Genomic DNA, 22,120 nt, shown 5'->3' on the forward strand with positions numbered 1-22,120 from the left:
AATCTTTTAATGGTTCTACATTGTTTATGATTAAGAGACACCTCATGAATTAGCAGTCAACATTACATAAACTGTGACTTCAAACTGCCTTATTATTGTTTCTGCACCCTCTCCTGACTTTATAACTTTACATTTGAGTTGCATGTTGTGTGTGCATTAGGTTCAGCAAATAACACTAAAACCCCGTGTACTCAAAATGGCCATTAATAATCATCCATTAAACTCAGTATACATGGCTCTGTGTTTATAGTTCTGATTGAAATTTGTACATATAGCTGTGGTATTAAGAAAATAAAGTTTAGCATAAAACAAGGAATACATGTGCAAGATAGAATTTTAGAGTGGGTTCACTCAGAAATGGAGAGATCAATTTAGAGTTGATTTATTTCAACAATCTATGCTCTGACACATTCCTGTTGAGTAGCAAGAGTATTCAACATGCTATTAAATTATCTCTTTTTCTGTTTTACTTGCTTTTTATTTTGTAGAAGGTATATTAAGACTATATATCTTAGCTATCTATATGATTGTTTTTTCTGTTTCCATATGTAATATTCACTGACACCCTTCAAGACACCTTTCCAAATAACATCTCACTAAATCTTGCTCTCAACCTTCAGGTCATATATATTTTCTACATTTTTGAAATTCCATGGCACTCTGTGATCCTTATATGGCTTTTATCTTACTCTTTTTATATATATGTTCAGTGTAGAACTTTTGCCACTACTAGACCTACTGCTTCATAAGATGGGAAATCTGTCTTTCCCATCTTTTTTATATTTTTCAATAGCTAGGCAAACACATTACACTCAATAAATAATTGATGAATTTAATTGAAGCCAGCATTGTTAGAGAAATAAATATGCATGTAGTATTAAAATTCAGTAGTGTAAATTTTTTGAAAAGATTGTAATTTAGAAAGACATTATGCTATATTGAGTAAATCCATTTGAATTTTCTCAAAGATTCACTTCTTTACATACCCATATTCCTTTTTTTTTTTTTTTTTAAGATTTATTTACTTGAGAAAGGGAGTGCAAGGGGGGAGGAGGAGAGGGAGAGAAACCCTCAAGCAGACTCTCTGCTGAGCACAAAGTCTGGCACTGGTCTTAATCCCAGGACCTTGAGATCATCACCTGAATCACATGAGCTGGATGCCCATCTGAGCCATTCAGACACACCCATACTCATATTTTTAATATTAATTGCCAATTGTATCCCACAACCAAAATTATGCTGTTATAACCTATGATGTCTTTTATAAGGATAAAAATGAGTCAAGCAGTTTGCAAAATGATAAATCTATTTTTTTAAACACCCAAACTAGTTTAACAGAGAAAGAGAAACTCTAGAATTGATCATTTAAATTTATTTTGGTAAAGAATTACAATTTCTAATGATTCCAGAGATTCTTAGTTTCACTATAGCTGTTGACATCATACTGGCTTTTATCCTAAACTACATACAAATACTACATCAAAATAATACAAATAGGGGTTCCTGGGTGGCTCAGTGGGTTAAGCCTCTGCCTTCAGATCAGGTTGTGATCTCAGGGTCCTGGGATCGAGCCCCGCGTGCGGCTCTCTGCTCAGTGGGGAGTCTGCCTCCCCCTCCCTCTCTGCCTACTTGTGATCTCTATCTGTCAAATAAATAAATAAAATCTTTGAAAACAAACAAAATAAATAAATAAATAAAATAATACAAATAAAAATAGTCCTTAAAATGTCCCAAGTGCATGCATGTATGTGTGTTTATGTTTGCATATTGTGTGATTTCACTAGTTGTCATGATACCAACATACTGATTATTATTTCTGTTTGTTGTTGCTGCTTTGTTACTTAGTCATTCCTCTTCTCTTTGCTCAAAGGAAAAAACTGCAATTTCTGTAACATTCTTCCATGCATAGTTATCAATAGAAAATATCATTATAAATATATTAGAAAAGAGTATATAAATACTCAACTTGATAATAAGCACCTATTTTCAGCTTGTAGTTATAAAGTGTATTTAGTAGGGCAAGGAGAAAGATGGAGGAGTAGGAGACCTAAATTTTGTCTGGTCCCAGGAATTCAGCTAGTTATCAAAGCATTCTGAGCACCTACAAACTCAACAGGAGATAAAAGAAAAGAATAGCAGGAATTCTATGTACAGAAAAGTGACCACTTTCTGGAAGATAGGATGTGCACAGAGAAGTGAATCCGAGGTGACATATGGGAAGATACACCATGGTGGGGGGCTGGCTCCCAGCAAGTGGTAGAGCAGCAGAGCACAAAATCAGAACTTTTAGAAGTCTGCTCTGTGGAGGACAGTCCCTCCAGTGGCTAGGTGGGGGTGGAATCATGGCAGGGACAGTGTTGTCTCAGGACCCTTGGGGTCACAGAAAGACCAAGGGTGCCTGAGTGCAGCAGAGCTCCCAGGTATCAGAGTGGCTGAAAGATGGAGCCAAGAAGGGGCTCTCAGCTTAGGGTTACCTTAAACTGTGATCTGAGGCAAAGCTGGACCACTACTCTTTGAGCAGAGACCCCACAAGTGGCAGATCCAGGAAAAGCCCCTGCTTTCTTCACTGGGAGGAGCAGCACAGGAGTACACTGCAGGAATCAGATGGATTGGGAGACTCCAAATGGGGTTGTGTGCCAGAGATAGAAGAGCTTTGTCCCAGGCTGGGAGAGTTCCTAGTGCAGCCAGACACCAGGGAGATGGAATGGATTGCTTTCTTTTCTCTGAATGCACACGGAGGAGCAGGGTCCTGAGTCCTTAGCATCTCTGGGCTGGAGATTGGTAGGCTACCATTTTGATTCTCATCCTCCAAAGTTGTACGGAAAGTGTCCAGCGAACAAAAGCTACCAAGAGCAAACCCAAGGAGATTACTTAGCCTGGCCCCTGGCAAGGGCAGTGCAATTCCACCTTAAGCAACAACATTTGAGATTCACTGCCAACAGGCCTCTTCCCCAGAAGATCAGCAAGAACATCCAGCCAAAACCAAGTTTACTGATCAAAGAGAACAGCAAAACACCAGTGCTAGAGGAACACAGCACATAGAATTCATGGCTTTTTCCTCATGATTCTTTAGTCTTTCAAACTTAATTGTTTTTTTAATTTTTTTTCTTTTTCTGTTTTTTTTTTTTTTAATTTTCCTCTTTCCTATTTTAACATAAATCTTATCAATTCCTTTTAATTTTTTAAAATTTTCATTTTTATAGTGATTCTATCCCTTCATTGTATTCAACCTTATTTATGTGTGTGTGTCTACGTGTGTGTGTATGTGTGCATGCACAACAAGTTTTTTTTTTTTTTTAAAGATTTTTATTTATTTATTTGACAGAGATAGATCACAAGTAGTCAGAGAGGCAGGCAGAGAGAGAGAGAGGGAAGCAGGCTCTCCACTGAGCAGAGAGCCCGATGCGGGACTCGATCCTAGGACCCTGAGATCATGACCTGAGCCGAAGGCAGCGGCTTAACCCACTGAGCTACCCAGGCGCTCCCACAACAAGTTTTTATTTCTTTAAAATTTTGGGATACAGTTTCTTCTAACGAACCAAAATATACCCTAAATCTAGTGTATTCCGTTGTTCTAGTCTCCTGCCTGATCACATTCTCTCCTTGTTTCTTTTATTTTCTTTCTTTTTTCTTATCAATTCCTTTTTAAAAATATTTTTCAATTTTCATCTTTACAGTCATATTCCATCCCTTCACCATTTTTGCCCTTATTTTTGTACATATATGGGTTTTTCTTTTTTAAAACTTTGGGAAGCAGTTTCTTCTAATAAACCAAAATACAGCCAAAATCAGGCATGTGGTTCTGTTCTATTCACCAGGCTGATCATATATTTTTTTCTTTCCTTTTATCCCCCTGCCCCCAGGTTACTGGTCTCTTATGATTTGTTTAGTGAATATTTTTCTGGGGTCATTGTTACCCTTTAGCATTTTCTTCTCTCATTCATCTATTCTTCTCTGGACAAAATGATGAAGCAGAAAAACTCATCTCAAAAAAAAAAAAAAAAGAACAAGAGACAGTACCAACTGCTAGGGACCTAATCAATAAGGACATTAGTAAGATGTTTGAACTGAAGTTCATAAAGGTAATTATAAAGGTACTAGTTGGGCTTGAGAAACAACAAGATGCTGGAGAATCCCTTTCTGGAGAAACAAAAGAAATAAAGTCTAACCAATTTAAAATTTAAAAAGCTACTAATGAGGTACAATAAAAAATGGATGCTCTTACTGCTAGGATAAATGAGCAGAAGAGAGAATTAGTGATCTAGAAGATCAAATGATGGAGAATAAAGAAGCTGGGAAAAAGTTAAACAACTTGGATCATGAGGGGAGTATTTGAGAGATAAGTGATACTATAAGATGAAACAATATTAGAATAATTGGGATCCTATAATAAGAAGAAAGAGAGTGGGAGCAGAAGGTATATTTCCTAGCAGAGTGTAAGTCACAAGTTCATTTCAACATAGAATTTTCATCATGCATCTGCAGAAACTATCAAATTTCATGGCACACGTGTATATATTTCGTTATCATGATTTTAAAATGAGCTATTTTGGGGATGTCATGCAAAATTTGGTAGAAGGAAAATAAATAATATAACTGGATTCAGTGAAAAATTCTCCTTTCCTAATCTAGTTTTCCACACTTCAGGTCTTCTTCACCAGAGGCAATCACTATTAGCTATTTCTTATGCAGCCTCCCAGAAAGCGTTCATGTAGAGACAACCTGTCCATAAACTTGGATTGATATGTGTATGGAATTATAGTTCTAGATATTGGTAATCACATAAATATCTTTTTAGATTTTTTTTTTAATTTTTAAATATTTAGATATCACATATCTAAATAAATGTTACTAACATGTAAGAAAACCTACCGTGCACTTGGTTTTGTGGGCCTTTTTTATTGATGTGTTTTGGAGATTGTGTTTTTTTTGTTGTTGTTGTTTTCATCTATTCTTGTATTCATTCTTTTTTATTAACATATAATGTATTATTTGCCCCAGGGATACAGGTCTGTGAATCGTCAGGCTTACACACTTCATAGCACTCACCATATCACATATTGTCCCCAGTGTCCATAACACAACCACACTCTCCCTACCCCTGCTCCTGCCAGCAACTCTCAAGGTTTTTTTGTGAGATTGTCTTTTATGGTTTGTCTCCATCCCAATTCCATCTTGTGTCACTTTTTCCCTTCCCTAACCCCCAACACTCCCACCATCCTTTTTGAAATTCCTCATATCAGAGAGATCATATGATAATTGTCTTTCTCTAATTGACTTATTTTGCTCAGTGTAATACCTTCTAGTTCCAACCACGTTTTTGCAAAAGGCAAGATTTTATTTCTTTTGATGGCTGCATAGTATTTCATTGTGTGTGTGTGTGTGTGTGTGTGTGTGTGTGTGTATACACACAATATATATATACCACATCTATTTTATCCATTCATCTGTTGATGGACATCTAGGTTCTTTCCATAGTTTGGCTATTGTGGACATTGCTGCTATAAACACTTGAGTGCATATACCCCTTCAGGTCACTACATTTGTATCATTAGGGTAAACACCACAAGTCTGATTGCTGGGTTGTAGTGTAGCAATATTTTCAGATTCTTGAGGAACCTCCATACTGTTTTCCAGAATGACTACACCAGCTTGCATTCCCACCAACAGTGTAGGAGGGTTCCCCTTTCTCTGCATCCTCGCCAACATCTGTCATTTCCTGACATGTTAACATTAGCCATTTGACTGGTACGGGGTGATATCTCAATGTGGTTTTGATTTGTATTTCCCTGATACCAAGTGATGTAGAGCACTTTTTCATGTGTCTGTTGGCCATCTGGATGTCTTCTTTGAAGAAAAGTCTGTTCATGTCCTCTGACCATTTCTTCATTGAATTATTTGTTCTTTGGGTATTGATTTTTATAAGTTCTTTATAGATTTTGGATACTAGCCCTTTATCTGATATGTCATTTGTGAATATCTTCTCACATTTTCTTAGTTGTCCTTTGGTTTTGCTGACTGTTTCCTTTTCTGTGCAAAAGTTTTTGATCTTGATAAAGTCCGAATAGTTCATTTTTGCCCTCGCTTCCCTTGTCTTTGGTGATGTTTCTAGAAAGAAGTTGCTGCAGCTGAGGTTGAAGGGATTGCTGCCTGTATTCTTCTCAAGGATTTTGATGGATTCCTGTCTCACATTGAGGTCTTTCATCCATTTTGAGTCTATTTTTGTGCGTGGTGTAAGGAAATGTTCCAGTTTCATTATTCTGCATGTAGCGGAATTTCTTGTTCCACTGATCTATGTGTCTGTTTTTGTGCCAGTACCATACTGTCTTGATGATGACAGCTTTGTAATAGAGCTTGAAGTCTGGATTTGTGATGCCACCAACTTTGGCTTTCTTTTTCAAGATTCCTCGTCTATTCGAGGTGTTTTCCAGGTCCATATAAAGTTTTGGATTATTTGTTTCATTTCTTTGAAAAAAATTGATGGTATTTTGATAGAGGTTGTATTAAATGTGTAGATTGCTTTAGGTAGCATAGACATTTTCACAATATTTGTTCTTCTAATCCATGAGCGTGGAATATTTTTCTATTTCTTTGTGTCTTCCTCAATTTCTTTCATGAGTACTTTATAGTTTTCTGAGTACAGATTCTTTTCCTCTTTGGTTAGATTTATTCCTAGGTATCTTACGGTTTTGGGTGCAATTGTAAATGGGATTGACTCCTTAATTTCTCTTTCTTCTGTCTTGCTGTTGGTGTAAAGAAATGCAACTGATTTCTATGCATTGATTTTATATCCTGACACTTTACTGAATTCCTTTACAAGTTCTAGCAGATTTGGAGTGGAGTCTTTTGGGTTTTCCACATATAGTATCATACCATCTGCAAAGAGTGAGAGTTTTACTTCTTCTTTGCCAAATTGGGTGTCTTTTATTTCTTTTTGTTGTCTGATTGCTGAGGCTAGGACTTCTAGTACTATGTTGAATAGCAGTGGTGATAGTAGACATTCCTGCTGTGTTCCTGACCTTAGGAGAAAAGGTCTCAGTTTTCCCCACTGAGAAAAACTGTGGGTTTTTTCATAGATGGCTTTGATAATATTGAGGTATGTACCCTCTATCCCTACACTTTGAAGAGTTTTGATCAAGAAAGGATGCTGTATTTTGTCAAATGCTTTTTCAGAATCTATTGAGAGTATCATATGATTCTTGTTCTTTCTTTTATTAATATATTGTATCACATTGATTGATTTGCAGATGTCGAACCAACCTTGCAACCCAGGAATATCCCACTTGGTTGGGATGAATAATCCTTTAAATGTACTGTTGGATCCTATTGGCTAATATTTTGGTGAGAATTTTTGCATCTGTGTTCATGAAGGATATTGTTGTGTAATTCTCCTTTTTGATAGGGTCTTTGCCTTTTTTGGAATCAAGGTATTGCTGGCATCATAAAATGTGTTTGGAAGTTTTCCTTCTATTTTTATTTTTTGGAACAATTTCAGGAAAATAAGAATTAACTATTCTTTAAATGTTTGGTAGAATTCCTCCGGGTAACCATCTGACCCTGGACTCTTGTTTGTTGGGAGATTTTTGATGACTGCTTCAATCTCCTTACTGGTTATAGGTCTGTTCGGGTTTTCTGTTTCTTCATGGTTCAGTTTTGGTAGTTTATATGTCTCTAGGAATGAATCCATTTTTTCCAGATTGTCAAATTTATTGGCATATAGTTTCTCATAATAAGTTCTTATAATTCTTTCTATTTCTTTGGTGTTGGTTGTGATCTCTCCTCTTTCATTCATTATTTGATTTATTTGGTTTCCTACTGTTTTTTTTTTTTGATAAGTCTGGCCAAGGGTTTATCAATCTTAATAATTCTTTCAAAGAACCAGCTCCTAGATTCGTTGATTTGTTCTACTGTTCCTTTGGTTTCTACTTCATTGATTTCTACTCTGATCTTTATTATTTCTCTTCTCCTACTGGGTTTAAGCCTTCTTTGCTATTCTTTCTCCAGCTCTTTTAGGTGTAGGGTTTGGTTTTGTACTTGCAACTCTTCTTGTTTCTTGAGAAATACTTCTATCACTATATACTTAACTCTCAGGACCACCTTTGCCATGTGCCACATATTTGGAACAGTTGTGTTTTCATTTTCATTTATTTCCGTGAGTTTTCTCAGTTCTTCTCTAACTTCCTGGTTGACCAATTCCTTCTTCAGTAGGATGCTCTTTAGCCTCCATGTACTTGAATTCTTTCCAGCTTTCCTCTTGTGATTGAGTTGTAGCTTCAAAGCATTGTGGTTTGAAAATACACAGGGAATGATCCCAGTCTTTTGGTACTGGTTGAGACCTGGTTTGTAACCAGGATGTGATCTATTCTGGAGAATGTTCTGTTTGCACTAGAGAAGAGTGTGTATTCTGTTGGTTTGTCTTGGAATGTTCTGAATATATCTGTGATGTCCATCTGGTCCAGTGTGTCAATTAAAGCCTTTATTCCCTTGTTAATCTTTTCTTGGATGATCTATTTCTGTGATGGGGGTGTTAAAGTCCCCTGATATTATTGTATTATTATTGATGTGTTTCTTTGATTTTGTTATTAATTGGTTTATATAATTGGCTGTTCCCATATTAGGGGCATAGATATTTAAAATTGTTAGATCTTCTTGTTGGACAGACCCTTTAATTATGACACAGTGTCTTTTCTCATCTCTTATTATAATCTTTGGCTTAAAATCTGTTTTATCTGATAAAGGATTACCACCCTAGCTTTCTTCAGATGTCCATCAGCAAGGTAAATTGTTTTACACCCCCTCACTTTAAATCTTGAGGTGTCTTTGGGTCTAAAATGAGTTTCTTATAGACAGCATATCAGAGTCTTTTTTTAAAGATTTTATTTATTTATTTGACAGAGATCACAAGTAGGCAGAAAGGCAGGCAGAGAGAGAGGAAGGGAATGAGGCTGCCTGCTGTGCAGAGAGCCTAATGCAGGGCTCCATCCCAGGACGCTGAGATCATCATCTGAGCTGAAGGCAGAGGCTTTAACCCACTGAGCCACCCAACCACCCCAGAGTCTTGTTTTTCTAATCCATTCTGATGCTCTGTGTCTTTTGATTGGAGACATTTAGCCTTTTTACATTCAAGGCATAATACTGAAAGATATGAATTTGGTGCCATTGTTTTGCCTGCAAGGTGACTGTAACTGTATATTGTCTCTGTTCCTTTCTGGTCTACTATTTTTAGGCTCTCTCTGGTTAGAGGACCCCTTTCAATATTTTCTGTGGGACTGGTTGGGGTTTGCAAATTATTTTAATTTTTGTTTGTCCTGGAAGCTTTCTATCTTTCCTTCTATTTTCAGTGGCAGACTGATGGAAATAGTATTCTTGTCTGCATATTTTTCTCATTTAGTGCTCTGAATATATCATGTCACTTCTTCCTGGACTGCCAGGTCGCTGTGGATAACCCTGCTGCCACTGTAATATTTCTACTGTTGTATATTACAGACTTCTTGTCCCAAGCTTCTTTCAGGATTTTCTCTTTGTCATTAAGACTTGTAAGTTTTACTATTAGACGACCTAGTTTATATTGATTTTGAGGCAGGTTCTCTGTGCCTCCTGGATTTTGAAGCTTTATCCCTTTGCCATATTAGAAAAATTCTTTACTATAATTCATCCCAATATACCTTTTGGCCCTCTCTCTCTTTCTTTTTCTTCTGGGATCCCAATTATTCTAATATTGTTTCATTGTGGCATCACTTATCTCTCAAATTCACCCTTCATGGTCCAGTAGGCATTTGTCTCTCTTTTGTTTGCTTTTTGATTCTCTGTCATTTGGTCTTCTATATCACTAATTCACTCTTCTGCCGCTTTTATTCTAGCAGTAAGCATCCTCATTTTTTATTGCATCTCATTAATAGCTTTTATAAATTTCAACTTGGTTAGATTTTAGTTCTTTTATTTATCCAGAAAGGGTTTTTCTAATATACCCATGCCTTTTTTGAGTCCAGATAGCTCACTGATAATCATCATTCTGAACTCTAATTCTGACATATTACCAATGCCTGTATTGATTAGGTCCCTAGCCATTGGTACTGCCTCTTGTTCTATTTTTTTGTAGTGAGTTTTTCCATCTTGTCATTTTTTTCAGATAGGAATATATGAATGAGAGAATAAAATATTAAAAGGCTGGCAAAGATCCCCCAAAAATGTACGGTAACCAAATCAGAAGAGACCCAAAACTGGGGGAAGAAGAAAGGGGTAAAAAAATTTTTTTTAATTAAAAATTAAAAAAAAAAAGAAATATGTATTATACTGGTGAATAGAACAGAGCCACCTACTTTATTTGGGGTGTATTCTGGTATCTTAGAAGAAATTACTTCCCAAGATGTTAAAGAAAGAAAGACATATATATACAAAAATAAGGTTGAACATAATGAAGAGATGGAATATGACTAAAATGTAAAAATTTAAAAAAAATTCTAAAAATGGAACTGATAAGATAAGTTGGTTGGAAAAAGAGGAGAGAATTTGCTCAGGTTGGAGACTAGAACAAAGCTATGTGCTGGATTTAGGGTATATTTTAATATATTAGAAGAAATTGTATTTCAAAATTTTAAAGAAAAAACCTATATGTATACAAAAAATAAAATTAAATACAATGGAGGGATAAAATATGACTATAAAATGAAGATTTAAAGATATTTTTTAAAAAATATATTGTTAAGATAAACTAGTTAAAAAATGTTGAAAGAGGAAAAATTTTTTAAATAGAATAAGGAAAAAAAGTAAAATTTAACAAGTTTAACTTTGAAAGACTTAAGGATCAAGGAAAAAAAATCCATGAATTCTATGCATTGCTTTCCCCTACCTCTGGAGTTCCAATATTCTCATTGAACTTGCTTTTGGCTAGATGTTCTTGCTGATCTTCTGGGGGAGGGGCCGTTCACAGTGAGTCTCAAATGTCTTTGCCTGAGGAAGAATTGCATTGTCCTTGCCAGGGGCCAGGATAAGTAATCTACTTGGGTTCGTTCTCAGTATCGTTTGTTTCCTAAGCACTTTCCATAGAGCTTTGGAGCACAGAAATGAAAATGGCAGCCTCACAGTCTCCAGATGGAGTGAGCTGAGAGCCCAGGGCCCCACTTCTCAGAGAAAAGCAGTCAATTCCTCCTATCTCCCTGGTCTCTGACCGTACTTTGAGCTCACCTGGCCTGTGACTGAGTTTTTCTATCTCTGGCGTACAGCCATGTTTGGAGTGTCCAAACCCAGCAGATTGCTGCCACTCACCCCCATGCCACTCCTCCCAGAGGAGGATGGAGGGGGTTTCTCCAGATCTGCCACTTGTGGGGTCCCTGCTTGAAGAGCAGTGGCCCAACAGTGCCTTGGATCAAGGGTTAATGTAACTCCTTGGCTCCATCTCTGTAGTTGTCTTCCCCACTGTGATACCTGGGAACTCTGCCATACTCAGATGCCCCTGATCTTTCTGTGACCCTGTGGGTTCTGAGACCACACTGTCCTTGCAAGGGCTCCACCCCTACTTAGCCTCTGGAGTGATGTCCCCCAGGGGAGCTGACTTATAAAAGTTCTGAGTTTGTGCTCAGTTGCTCAATCACTTTCCAGGAGCTGGCTCCTCCCCCTGCATTCCATCTTACCATCATTTTGGATTCACTTCTCCAAACCCCTACTTTCTAGAAAATGGTTGATTTTCTGTTCCTAGAATTGGTGCTTCTATCTCGTGTTGAGTTTGTAGGTGTTTGGAATGGTTTGATAACTATCTAGCTGAACTCCTGGGACCTGATGTCATTTCAGGTCCTCTGCCATCTTGCTTCCTGTTTGGATATTGTGTTATATTACCTGAGTAAAATTCTCTCATTCTTTTTCACTCAAATGTGTAATTTCAGTGCATGGATGCATTGTAATCGATGTCACCAGTTTTGCAATAATGGTTTAAGCTGTTTTCAGTCTTTTGCTAGTATGTAGGAAGCGGCAACACATGTCTTTATAATACATCCTTGTGCATTTTGGCAAACCTGTTAATAAGAAAACATCTAAAATTAGAATTACTCTGGTGAAGAATTAATGCATTTTTTATTTGTTAGATTTTGTCAGATTGCCCTAGACAAATTATTCTGTTTTGAAGCCCCCTCAATATTGGGGATGTTGCTTACAATCTTGTCAAATCTCTATCTATTATTCTTTTTTGTTAAACCAAACCAATCTGGCAGAGGAAAAAAATTATATCAAATGGCTTATTTAGCTTTTTCATTAAAAGATATTTTTGGTCATCATAGGTTTTTAAGTCATTGTTGATTCATTAATTTTACAATTGTATTGTTTTTTTTTGATCTTTGTTTTATTTGTAATAGCCCTTCTATATTTTAAAGAAAGTCCCTTTTTCACATATAATAAAAATTTTTCTAGTTTGAAAATTTCTAATTTCTAATTTCTTTGTGTTGAATTTATAGTGGGATTATATCCCACTATATTATATTGCAATGTGAAGTCAAATGTATTTATGAGATTGTTTGCAAATTTGTTCGTCATATTTTCTGGATATGTATAATGACTATTTCAAGTCTTTGTTGTTTTGTTTTCATATCTATTTTGTTCTAGAATGTATATGCATTTATCATTGTTATTTTAAAATGATTGGGGCACCTGCGTGGCTCAGTGGGTTAAACTGCTGCCTTTGGCTCAGGTCAACACATGTCTTTATAATACATCCTTGTGCATTTTGGCAAACCTCGGGGTCCTGGGATGGAGTCCTGCATCAGGCTTTCTGCTCGGCAGGGACTCTGCTTCCCTCTCTTTTTCTGTCTGCCTCTCTGCCTACTTGTGATTTCTGTCAAATAAATGAATAAAATCTTTAAAAAAATAAAATAAAATGATTACTTCTTTGATCCACTTAGAATATGTTTTAGTGTAAGGATCAAGATTCAGCCTTTTTTTTTCCCCTCCAGAACGCTAAGCAGTATTCCTTACATCACCAATTTTTTAATTCCATTATCTGTACTATTTTGAACAGCCAATTTTGTATATTAAAACCATATACCAGGTAGATGAGTATTTGATATTTCTATCCTATTCAATTGTTGATGTGTTGATTGATATTCTGTTAAAAATATTTTGACTGAGGAGGAGTCAAGATGGTGGAGAAGTAGCAGGCTGAGACTACTTCAGCTAGCCAGAGATCAGCTAGATAGCTTATCTAAAGATTGCAAACACCTGAAAATCCATCAGCAGATCGAAAGGAAGAAGAACAGCTATTCTGGAAACAGAAAAACAACCACTTTCTGAAAGGTAGGACCTGCGGAGAAGTGAATCCAAAGCAACGGGAAGATAGACCCCGGGGGGAGGGGCTGGCTCCCGGCAAGCGGCGGAGAAACGGCGCACAAAATCAGGACTTTTAAAAGTCTGTTCCGCTGAGGGACATCGCTCCAGAGGCTAAACCGGGGCGAAGCCCACGTGGGGTCAGCGTGGCCTCAGGTCCCGCAAGGTCACAGAAGGATCGGGGGTGTCTGAGTGTCACAGAGCTTGCAGGTATTGGAACGGGAAAGCCAGCTACAGAGACAGAGCCATCAGTAAGCTCACAGCTTGGTGTTACCTTGAACGGGTCGCAGGCTCGGTGAGCTCGGAACGCGGCCGGAGGTCAGGCAGACGGGAGTAACTGGGCGCTGTTCTCTGAGGGCGCACTGAGGAGTGGGGCCCTGGGCTCTCGGCTCCTCCGGGCCAGAGACCAGGAGGCCGCCATTTGTATTCCCGTCCTCCGGAACTCTACGGAAAGCGCTCAGGGAACAAAAGCTGCTGAAAGCAAACCCGAGCGTATTACTCACCCCGGCCCCTGATAAGGACGGTGCAATTCCGCCTGGGGCAAAGACACTTGAGAATCACTACAACAGGCCCCTCCCCCAGAAGATCAACAAGAAATCCAGCCGAGACCAAGTTCACCTACCAGGGAGTGCGGTTTCAATACCAAGGAGAGCAGCAGAATTCCAAAGGAGGAGAAAACAAAGCACGGAACGCATGGCTTTCTCCCTGTGATTTTTTTTAATCTTACAGTTGATTTAATTTTTTTTCTTTTTCATTTTTTGTTTTTTTTCTTGCCTTCTGGTTAAATTTTTTGTTTTTTAACTTTTACCTTTTTCTTTTTTAACGTTTTTTAACTAGTTTATCTAATATATATATTTTTTCTTTTTTATATTTTTCTTATTTGTTGTCTTTTTTTTAATTCTTTTCTTTTCTTTTCTTTTTCTTTTTTCTTGTTTTTTTCTTTCTTCCTTTTTGAACCACTTTTTATCCCCTTTCTCCTCCCTCACGATTTGGGATCTCTTCTAATTTGGTTAAAGCATATTTTCCTGGGGTTGTTGCCACCCTTTTAGTATTTTACTTGCTCTTTCATATACTCTTATCTGGACAAAATTACAAGACGGAAAAATTCAACACAAAAAAAAGAACAAGAGGCAGTACCGAAGGCTAGGGACCTAATCAATACAGACATTGGTAATATGTCAGATCTAGAGTTCAGAATGACAATTCTCAAGGTTCAAGCCGGGCTCGAAAAAGGCATGGAAGATATTAGAGAAACCCTCTCGAGAGATATAAAAGCCCTTTCTGGAGAAATAAAAGAACTAAAATCTAACCAAGTTGAAATCAAAAAAGCTATTAATGAGGTGCAATCAAAAATGGAGGCTCTCACTGCTAGGATAAATGAGGCAGAAGAAAGAATTAGTGATATAGAAGACCAAATGACAAAGAATAAAGAAGCTGAGCAAAAGAGGGACAAACAGCTACTGGACCACGAGGGGAGAATTTGAGAGCTAAGTGACACATTAGACGAAACAACATTAGAATAATTGGGATTCCAGAAGAAGAAGAAAGAGAGAGGGGAGCAGAAAGTATACTGGAGAGAATTATTGGGGAGAATTTCCCCAATATGGCAAAGGGAACGAGCATCAAAATTCAGGAGGTTCAGAGAACGCCCCTCAAAATCGATAAGAATAGGCCCACACCCCGTCACCTAATAGTAAAATTTACAAGTCTCAGTGACAAAGAGAAAATCCTGAAAGCAGCCCAGGAAAAGAAGTCTGTAACATACAATGGTAAAAATATTAGATTGGCAGCTGACTTATCCACAGAGACCTGGCAGGCCAGAAAGAGCTGGCATGATATTTTCAGAGCACTAAATGAGAAAAACATGCAGCCAAGAATACTATATCCAGCTAGGCTATCATTGAAAATAGAAGGAGAGATTAAAAGCTTCCGGGACAAACAAAAACTGAAAGAATTTGCAAAAACCAAACCAGCTCTACAGGAAATATTGAATGGGGTCCTCTAAGCAAAGAGAGAGCCTACAAGTGGTAGATCAGAAAGGAACAGAGACCATATACAGTAACAGTCACCTTACAGGCAATACAATGGCACTAAATTCATATCTCTCAATAGTTACCCTGAATGTTAAATGGCTAAATGCCCCTGTCAAAAGACACAGGGTATCAGAATGGATAAAAAACAAAACCCATCTATATGTTGCCTCCAAGAAACTCATTTTAAGCCCGAAGATTTAAAGTGAGGGGGTGGAAAAGAATTTACCATGCTAATGGACATCAAAAGAAAGCAGGAGTGGCAATCCTTATATCAGATCAATTAGATTTTAAGCCAAAGACTATAATAAGAGATGAGGAAGGACACTATATCATACTCAAAGGGTCTGTCCAACAGGAAGATCTAACAATTTTAAATATCTATGCCTCCAACGTGGGAGCAGCCAACTATATAAACCAATTAATAACAAAATCAAAGAAACACATCAACAATAATACAATAATAGTAGGGGACTTTAACACTCCCCTCACTGAAATGGACAGATCATCCAAGCAAAAGATCAGCAAGGAAATAAAGGCCTTAAATGACACACTGGACCAGATGGACATCACAGATATATTCAGAACATTTCATCCCAAAGCAACAGAATACACATTCTTCTCTAGTGCACATGGAACATTCTCCAGAATAGATCACATCCTCGGTCCTAAATGAGGACTCAACCGGTTTCAAAAGATTGGGATCATTCCCTGCATATTTTCAGACCACAATGCTCTAAAGCTAGAACTCAACCACAAAAGAAAGTTTGAAAAGAACCCAAATACATGGAGACTAAACAGCATCCTTCTAAAGAATGAATGGGTCAACCGGGAAATTAAAGAAGAATTGAAAAAAATCATGGAAACAAATGATAATGAAAATACAACGGTTCAAAATCTGTGGGACACAACAAAGGCAGTCCTGAGAGGAAAATATATAGCGGTACAAGCCTTTCGCAAGAAACAAGAAAGATCTCAGGTACACAACCTAACCCTACACCTAAAGGAGCTGGAGAAAGAACAGAAAGAAACCCTAAGCCCAGCAGGAGAAGAGAAATCATAAAGATCAGAGCAGAAATCAATGAAATAGAAATCAAAAAAACAATAGAACAAATCAACGAAACTAGGAGCTGGTTCTTTGAAAGAATTAATCAAATTGATAAACCCCTGGCCCGACTCATCAAAAAGAAAAGAGAAAGGACCCCAATAAATAAAATCATGAATGAAAGAGGAGAGATCACAACTAACACCAAAGAAATACAAACTATTATAAGAACATACTATGAGCAACTCTACGCCAACAAATTTGAGAATCTGGAAGAAATGGATGCATTCCTAGAAACATATAAACTACCACAACTGAACCAGGAAGAAATAGAAAGCCTGAACAGACCCATAACCAGTAAGGAGATTGAAACAGTCATTAAAAATCTCCAAATAAACAAAAGCCCAGGGCCAGACGGCTTCCTGGGGGAATTCTACCAAACATTTAAAGAAGAACTAATTCCTATTCTCCTAAAACTGTTCCAAAAAATAGAAATGGAAGGAAAACTTCCAAACTCATTTTATGAGGCCAGCATCACCTTGATCCCAAAACCAGACAAGGATCCCATCAAAAAAGAGAGCTATAGACCTATATCCTTGATGAACACAGATGCGAAAATACTCAACAAAATACTAGCCAATAGGATTCAACAGTACATTAAAAGGATTATTCACCACGACCAAGTGGGATTTATTCCAGGGCTGCAAGGTTGGTTCAACATCCGCAAATCAGTCAATGTGATACAACACATCAATAAAAGAAAGAACAAGAACCATATGATACTCTCAATAGAAGCTGAAAAAGCATTTGACAAAGTACAGCATCCCTTCCTGATCAAAACTCTTCAAAGTGTAGGGATAGAGGGCACATACCTCAATATCATCAAAGCCATCTATGAAAAACCCACCGCAAATATCATTCTCAATGGAGAAAAACTGAAAGCTTTTCCGCTAAGGTCAGGAACACGGCAGGGATGTCCATTATCACCACTGCTATTCAACATAGTAATAGAGGTCCTAGCCTCAGCAATCAGACAACAAAAGGAAATTAAAGGCATCCAAATCGGCAAAGAAGTCAAATTATCACTCTTCGCAGATGATATGATACTATATGTGGAAAACCCAAAAGACTCCACTCCAAAACTGCTAGAACTTATACAGGAATTCAGTAAAGTGTCAGGATATAAAATCAATGCACAGAAATCAGTTGCATTTCTCTATACCAACAGCAAGACAGAAGAAAGAGAAATTAAGGAGTCAATCCCATTTACAATTGCACCCAAAACCATAAGATACCTAGGAATAAACCTAACCAAAGAGGCACAGAATCTATACTCAGAAAACTATAAAGTACTCATGAAAGAAATTGAGGAAGACACAAAGAAATGGAAAAATATTCCATGCTCCTGGATTGGAAGAATAAATATTGTGAAAATGTCTATGCTACCTAAAGCAATCTACACATTTAATGCAATTCCTCTCAAAGGACCATCCATCTTTTTCAAAGAAATGGAACAAATAATTCTAAAATTTATATGGAACCAGAAAAGACCTCGAATAGCCAAAGGGATATTGAAAAAGAAAGCCAACGTTGGTGGCATCACAATTCTGGACTTCAAGCTCTATTACAAAGCTGTCATCATCAAGACAGCATGGTACTGGCACAAAAACAGACACATAGATCAATGGAGCAGAATAGAGAGCCCAGAAATAGACCCTCAACTCTATGGCCAACTAATCTTCAACAAAGCAGGAAAGAATGTCCAATGGAAAAAAGACAGCCTCTTCAATAAATGGTGTTGGGAAAATTGGACAGCCACATGCAGAAAAATGAAATTGGACCATTTCCTTATACCACACACGAAAATAGACTCAAAATGGATGAAGGACCTCAATGTGAGAAAGGAATCCATCAAAATCCTTGAGGAGAACACAGGCAGCAACCTCTTCGACCTCAGCCGCAGCAACATCTTCCTAGGAACAACGCCAAAGGCAAGGGAAGCAAGGGCAAAAATGAACTATTGGGATTTCATCAAGATCAAAAGCTTTAGCACAGCAAAGGAAACAGTTAACAAAATCAAAAGACAACTGACAGAATGGGAGAAGATATTTGCAAACGACATATCAGATAAAGGACTAGTGTCCAGAATCTATAAAGAACTTAGCAAACTCAACACCCAAAGAACAAATAATCCAATCAAGAAATGGGCAGAGGACATGAACAGACATTTCTGCAAAGAAGACATCCAGATGGCCAACAGACACATGAAAAAGTGCTCCATATCACTCGGCATCAGGGAAATACAAATCAAAACCACAATGAGATATCACCTCACACCAGTCAGAATGGCTAAAATCAACAAGTCAGGAAATGACAGATGCTGGCGAGGATGCGGAGAAAGGGGAACCCTCCTACACTGTTGGTGGGAATGCAAGCTGGTGCAGCCACTCTGGAAAACAGCATGGAGGTTCCTCAAAATGTTGAAAATAGAACTGCCCTATGACCCAGCAATTGCACTATTGGGTATTTACCCTAAAGATACAAACGTAGTGATCCAAAGGGGCACGTGCGCCTGAATGTTTATAGCAGCAATGTCCACAATAGCCAAACTATGGAAAGAACCTAGATGTCCATCAACAGATGAATGGATCAAGAAGAAGTGGTATATATACACAATGGAATACTATGCAGCCATCAAAAGAAATGAAATCTTGCCATTTGCGACAACATGGATGGAACTAGAGGGTATAATGCTTAGCGAAATAAGTCAAGCAGAAGCGAAATAAGTCAAGCAGAGAAAGACAACTATCATATGATCTCCCTGATATGAGGAAGTGGTGATGCAACATGGGGGCTTAAGTGGGTAGGAGAAGAATAAATGAAACAAGATGGGAATGGGAGGGAGACAAACCATAAGTAACTCTTAATCTCATAAAACAAACTGAGGGTTGCTGGGGGGAGGGGGTTTGGGAGAAGGGGGTGGGATTATGGACATTGGGGAGGGTATGTGCTTTGGTGAGTGCTGTGAAATGTGTAAACCTGGTGATTCACAGACCTGTACCCCTGGGGATAAAAATATATGTTTATAAAAAAAAAAAGACTATTTTCAGTTGTAAAACTACATTTTTACAAATTAAAATTTATGCTGCTAAAATTATTATTAAAAAATATATTTTGACTATTTTTAGTTCAAAATACTTCTACATAGTTGGCATTTACAGTCCTACTCATAAATTTCTTCTCTTTTTCATGAAAACTCCAAACGTTATTTGCATTCTTATTTTCTTAAATTTAGGATAAGCTTATAGGATTGTAATAATATTGTTATTATTTTAGGGAAATATTTTACAGGTATAAAGCTTCTCTCAGACCAAATTATTTCTTTGGCCAAGACTTCTTTTGGGTTTGTTTGTACACTTTTTAATTTTCTGCATATACATTCTCTATACTTCTTATATAGTTAACCTAAATACTTTGTTTTATGATAGATTTTTAGATCCATCTTCTTTTATAGTCTATTGAGATATAAAACCTACAAATTCCTGTATAATTTTTGAAAGTAGCTATCTTTTTTTATTCTTAGTTTCTTATAATTTTTAGTTTTTATTGATTTTATGATTATTTGATTAGTAACTGCACATAATAATACTCTTCTAATTTTATACCTCATTTATTTCTGTTATCTAATTATATTATATAGTATTTCCAGGATAATATAAATAATAAAATTATTAGTTTTATTTGTGATGTAAAGGCAAAGCTTATAATGTTTCTCCATTTATATAAAATTGAACAGTGAAATCTCCATCTTTTTTTTTTTAAGATTTTATTTGACAGAAAAAGAGAGAGAGAGCACAAGTAGGCAGAGTAGCAGGCAGAGGTTGAGGGAGAAGGAGGCTCTCTGCTGAACAGGGAACCCGAGGTGAGGCTGGATCCTGGGTCCCTGAGATCATGACCTGAGCCTAAGACAGCTGCTTAACAGACTGAGCCACCCAGGTGCCCCATCATTTCTTATTTTAAGAGTGTTTTCATCAGTAACTAATGTTGATTATGAAATGTATTTATATTAACTATGGAACTGATGATTTGTGCTTTTTTTTCTCATTTGACTTCATAGCATGGAAAATTATTTATGTATTTCTGCAAATGAAACATCTTTTCACCAATATTTTGATTATTTTAAAATTTAGTAATCTTTAAGTTTGACATAGACATCTGAATATATAGACTCTGACATATACAATCTGGTATTTTTCTTTTCCCTTTCATTTGTCCTACTCCTTTTATGAGTTGTTGGTATACAGTCAGCTAATAACCAGTATTTATCTTCAAGTCCATTTTTTAATTACATTATACCTTAACATTGCATAATCTAGAAAAGAATTAATTAGAAGAAAAACATAACCATTCTGGAAAATTTTAGAGTGAAAAAAGATTGACATAGATAGTGGCCATTGCTTTCTCTGTGTTTCATGTTATTACTTTTGAAAACTGCTGGCTAAACAATAATCATTTTTTTCCCTTTCAAAGTCAATAAAGAAAAACATATTTCAATAACACCTGTCTGTATATACCTTAGCTATCACGATGTTTAATAACATTTATATTTAATGAAAAGGATACACATGTCTAGGTGTGAGGAAGAGTTACAGAAGGACCTATTCTCCTGTGAAATAAACCATTTGCTTTAATTTAGGGTTGCAAAATCACAAATTACATGTACCTGAATTTAGGTCTCTAAAAGTGACTTAGGTACAAATGCTTGTTTAGTGTTTTGTTTTTTTTTTTAAGTATCATAATAAGGCTTTCAATTAGTCCACAAGTTGTTTTATTAATAGAGCTAGACAATAACTTGAAACCAAGGAAAATATCGTGGCTTTAACTTTAAGATCATTTTAACTGGAGTGCGAGACCTATTCAAATAGTCATGAAAATAAACTGTCACACTATAAGCAAATAGATTTCTTGGTAATAGCACATAGTTCTGCCTCTGACTGAAGATGGTAATGACTATTCATTATGACAGTGACTTAATTACAACAATCAAATGGATGATGTTTCTGTTTCCTTAAGGGAGATGCATCAATAAAGCATGGATATGTGATGGAGATATCGATTGTGAAGATCAGTCAGATGAAGATGATTGTGACAGTTTTTTATGTGGACCACCCAAGTACCCTTGTGCTAATGACACTACAGCCTGCCTTCAGCCAGAGAAACTCTGCAATGGGAGAAGGGACTGTCCAGATGGGTCTGATGAAGGCGATCTCTGTGGTATTGCATGTTTCACTGATTTGTTTCTTTCTGGAGACTAGAAACATTTAGTCCACTTGCTGATAATTCTAGTAGCATACACTCCTTCCATTTATTTCCTTTAAATGTAATGTTTAGCATCAGATCTTATCTCCATTTTTCAGGAACTGTAAGTCTGTAAAAGTTTTTAAAATATGAACAGAAATTTCTGATAATGAAGCAGAAAAGTCTGGACTATATAGCCAACTAACTTAATTGTATAATTGTGCTCATCACTTAGAGCTCTGGATGGTTAATGTTGTTTCCACAATGAAATGATATTTTTTTTGTCAGTGAGTCATTCTCAAAAAGAGAACCTTTTTATTATGGACAAACTCTATGGGATAGAGTTTACTAACATCCAGTGGATTTTATTACACATTCCAATCATTACAATAGAAATATTTTTTAAAAAGAGGAACGGAAAGGAAGAAATTGAACAATA

General features: G+C 36.8%; 1 protein-coding gene across 4 annotated transcripts in view; it reads left to right on the forward strand.

The window, feature by feature from the left end:
• The window catches only part of LRP1B (LDL receptor related protein 1B), a 1,969,831-nt gene that overhangs the window by 1,269,092 nt on the left and 678,619 nt on the right, over positions 1–22,120 (forward strand). For all 4 annotated transcript variants that reach the window (XM_032356230.1, XM_032356231.1, XM_032356232.1 and 1 more), the window contains one exon: positions 21,457–21,657. In XM_032356230.1, the coding sequence (XP_032212121.1) occupies positions 21,457–21,657 (201 nt within the window). The remainder of the gene's footprint in view (positions 1–21,456; positions 21,658–22,120) is intronic.

This window comes from Mustela erminea, chromosome 8, assembly GCF_009829155.1.
Source record: "Mustela erminea isolate mMusErm1 chromosome 8, mMusErm1.Pri, whole genome shotgun sequence".
NCBI lineage: Eukaryota > Metazoa > Chordata > Mammalia > Carnivora > Mustelidae > Mustela > Mustela erminea.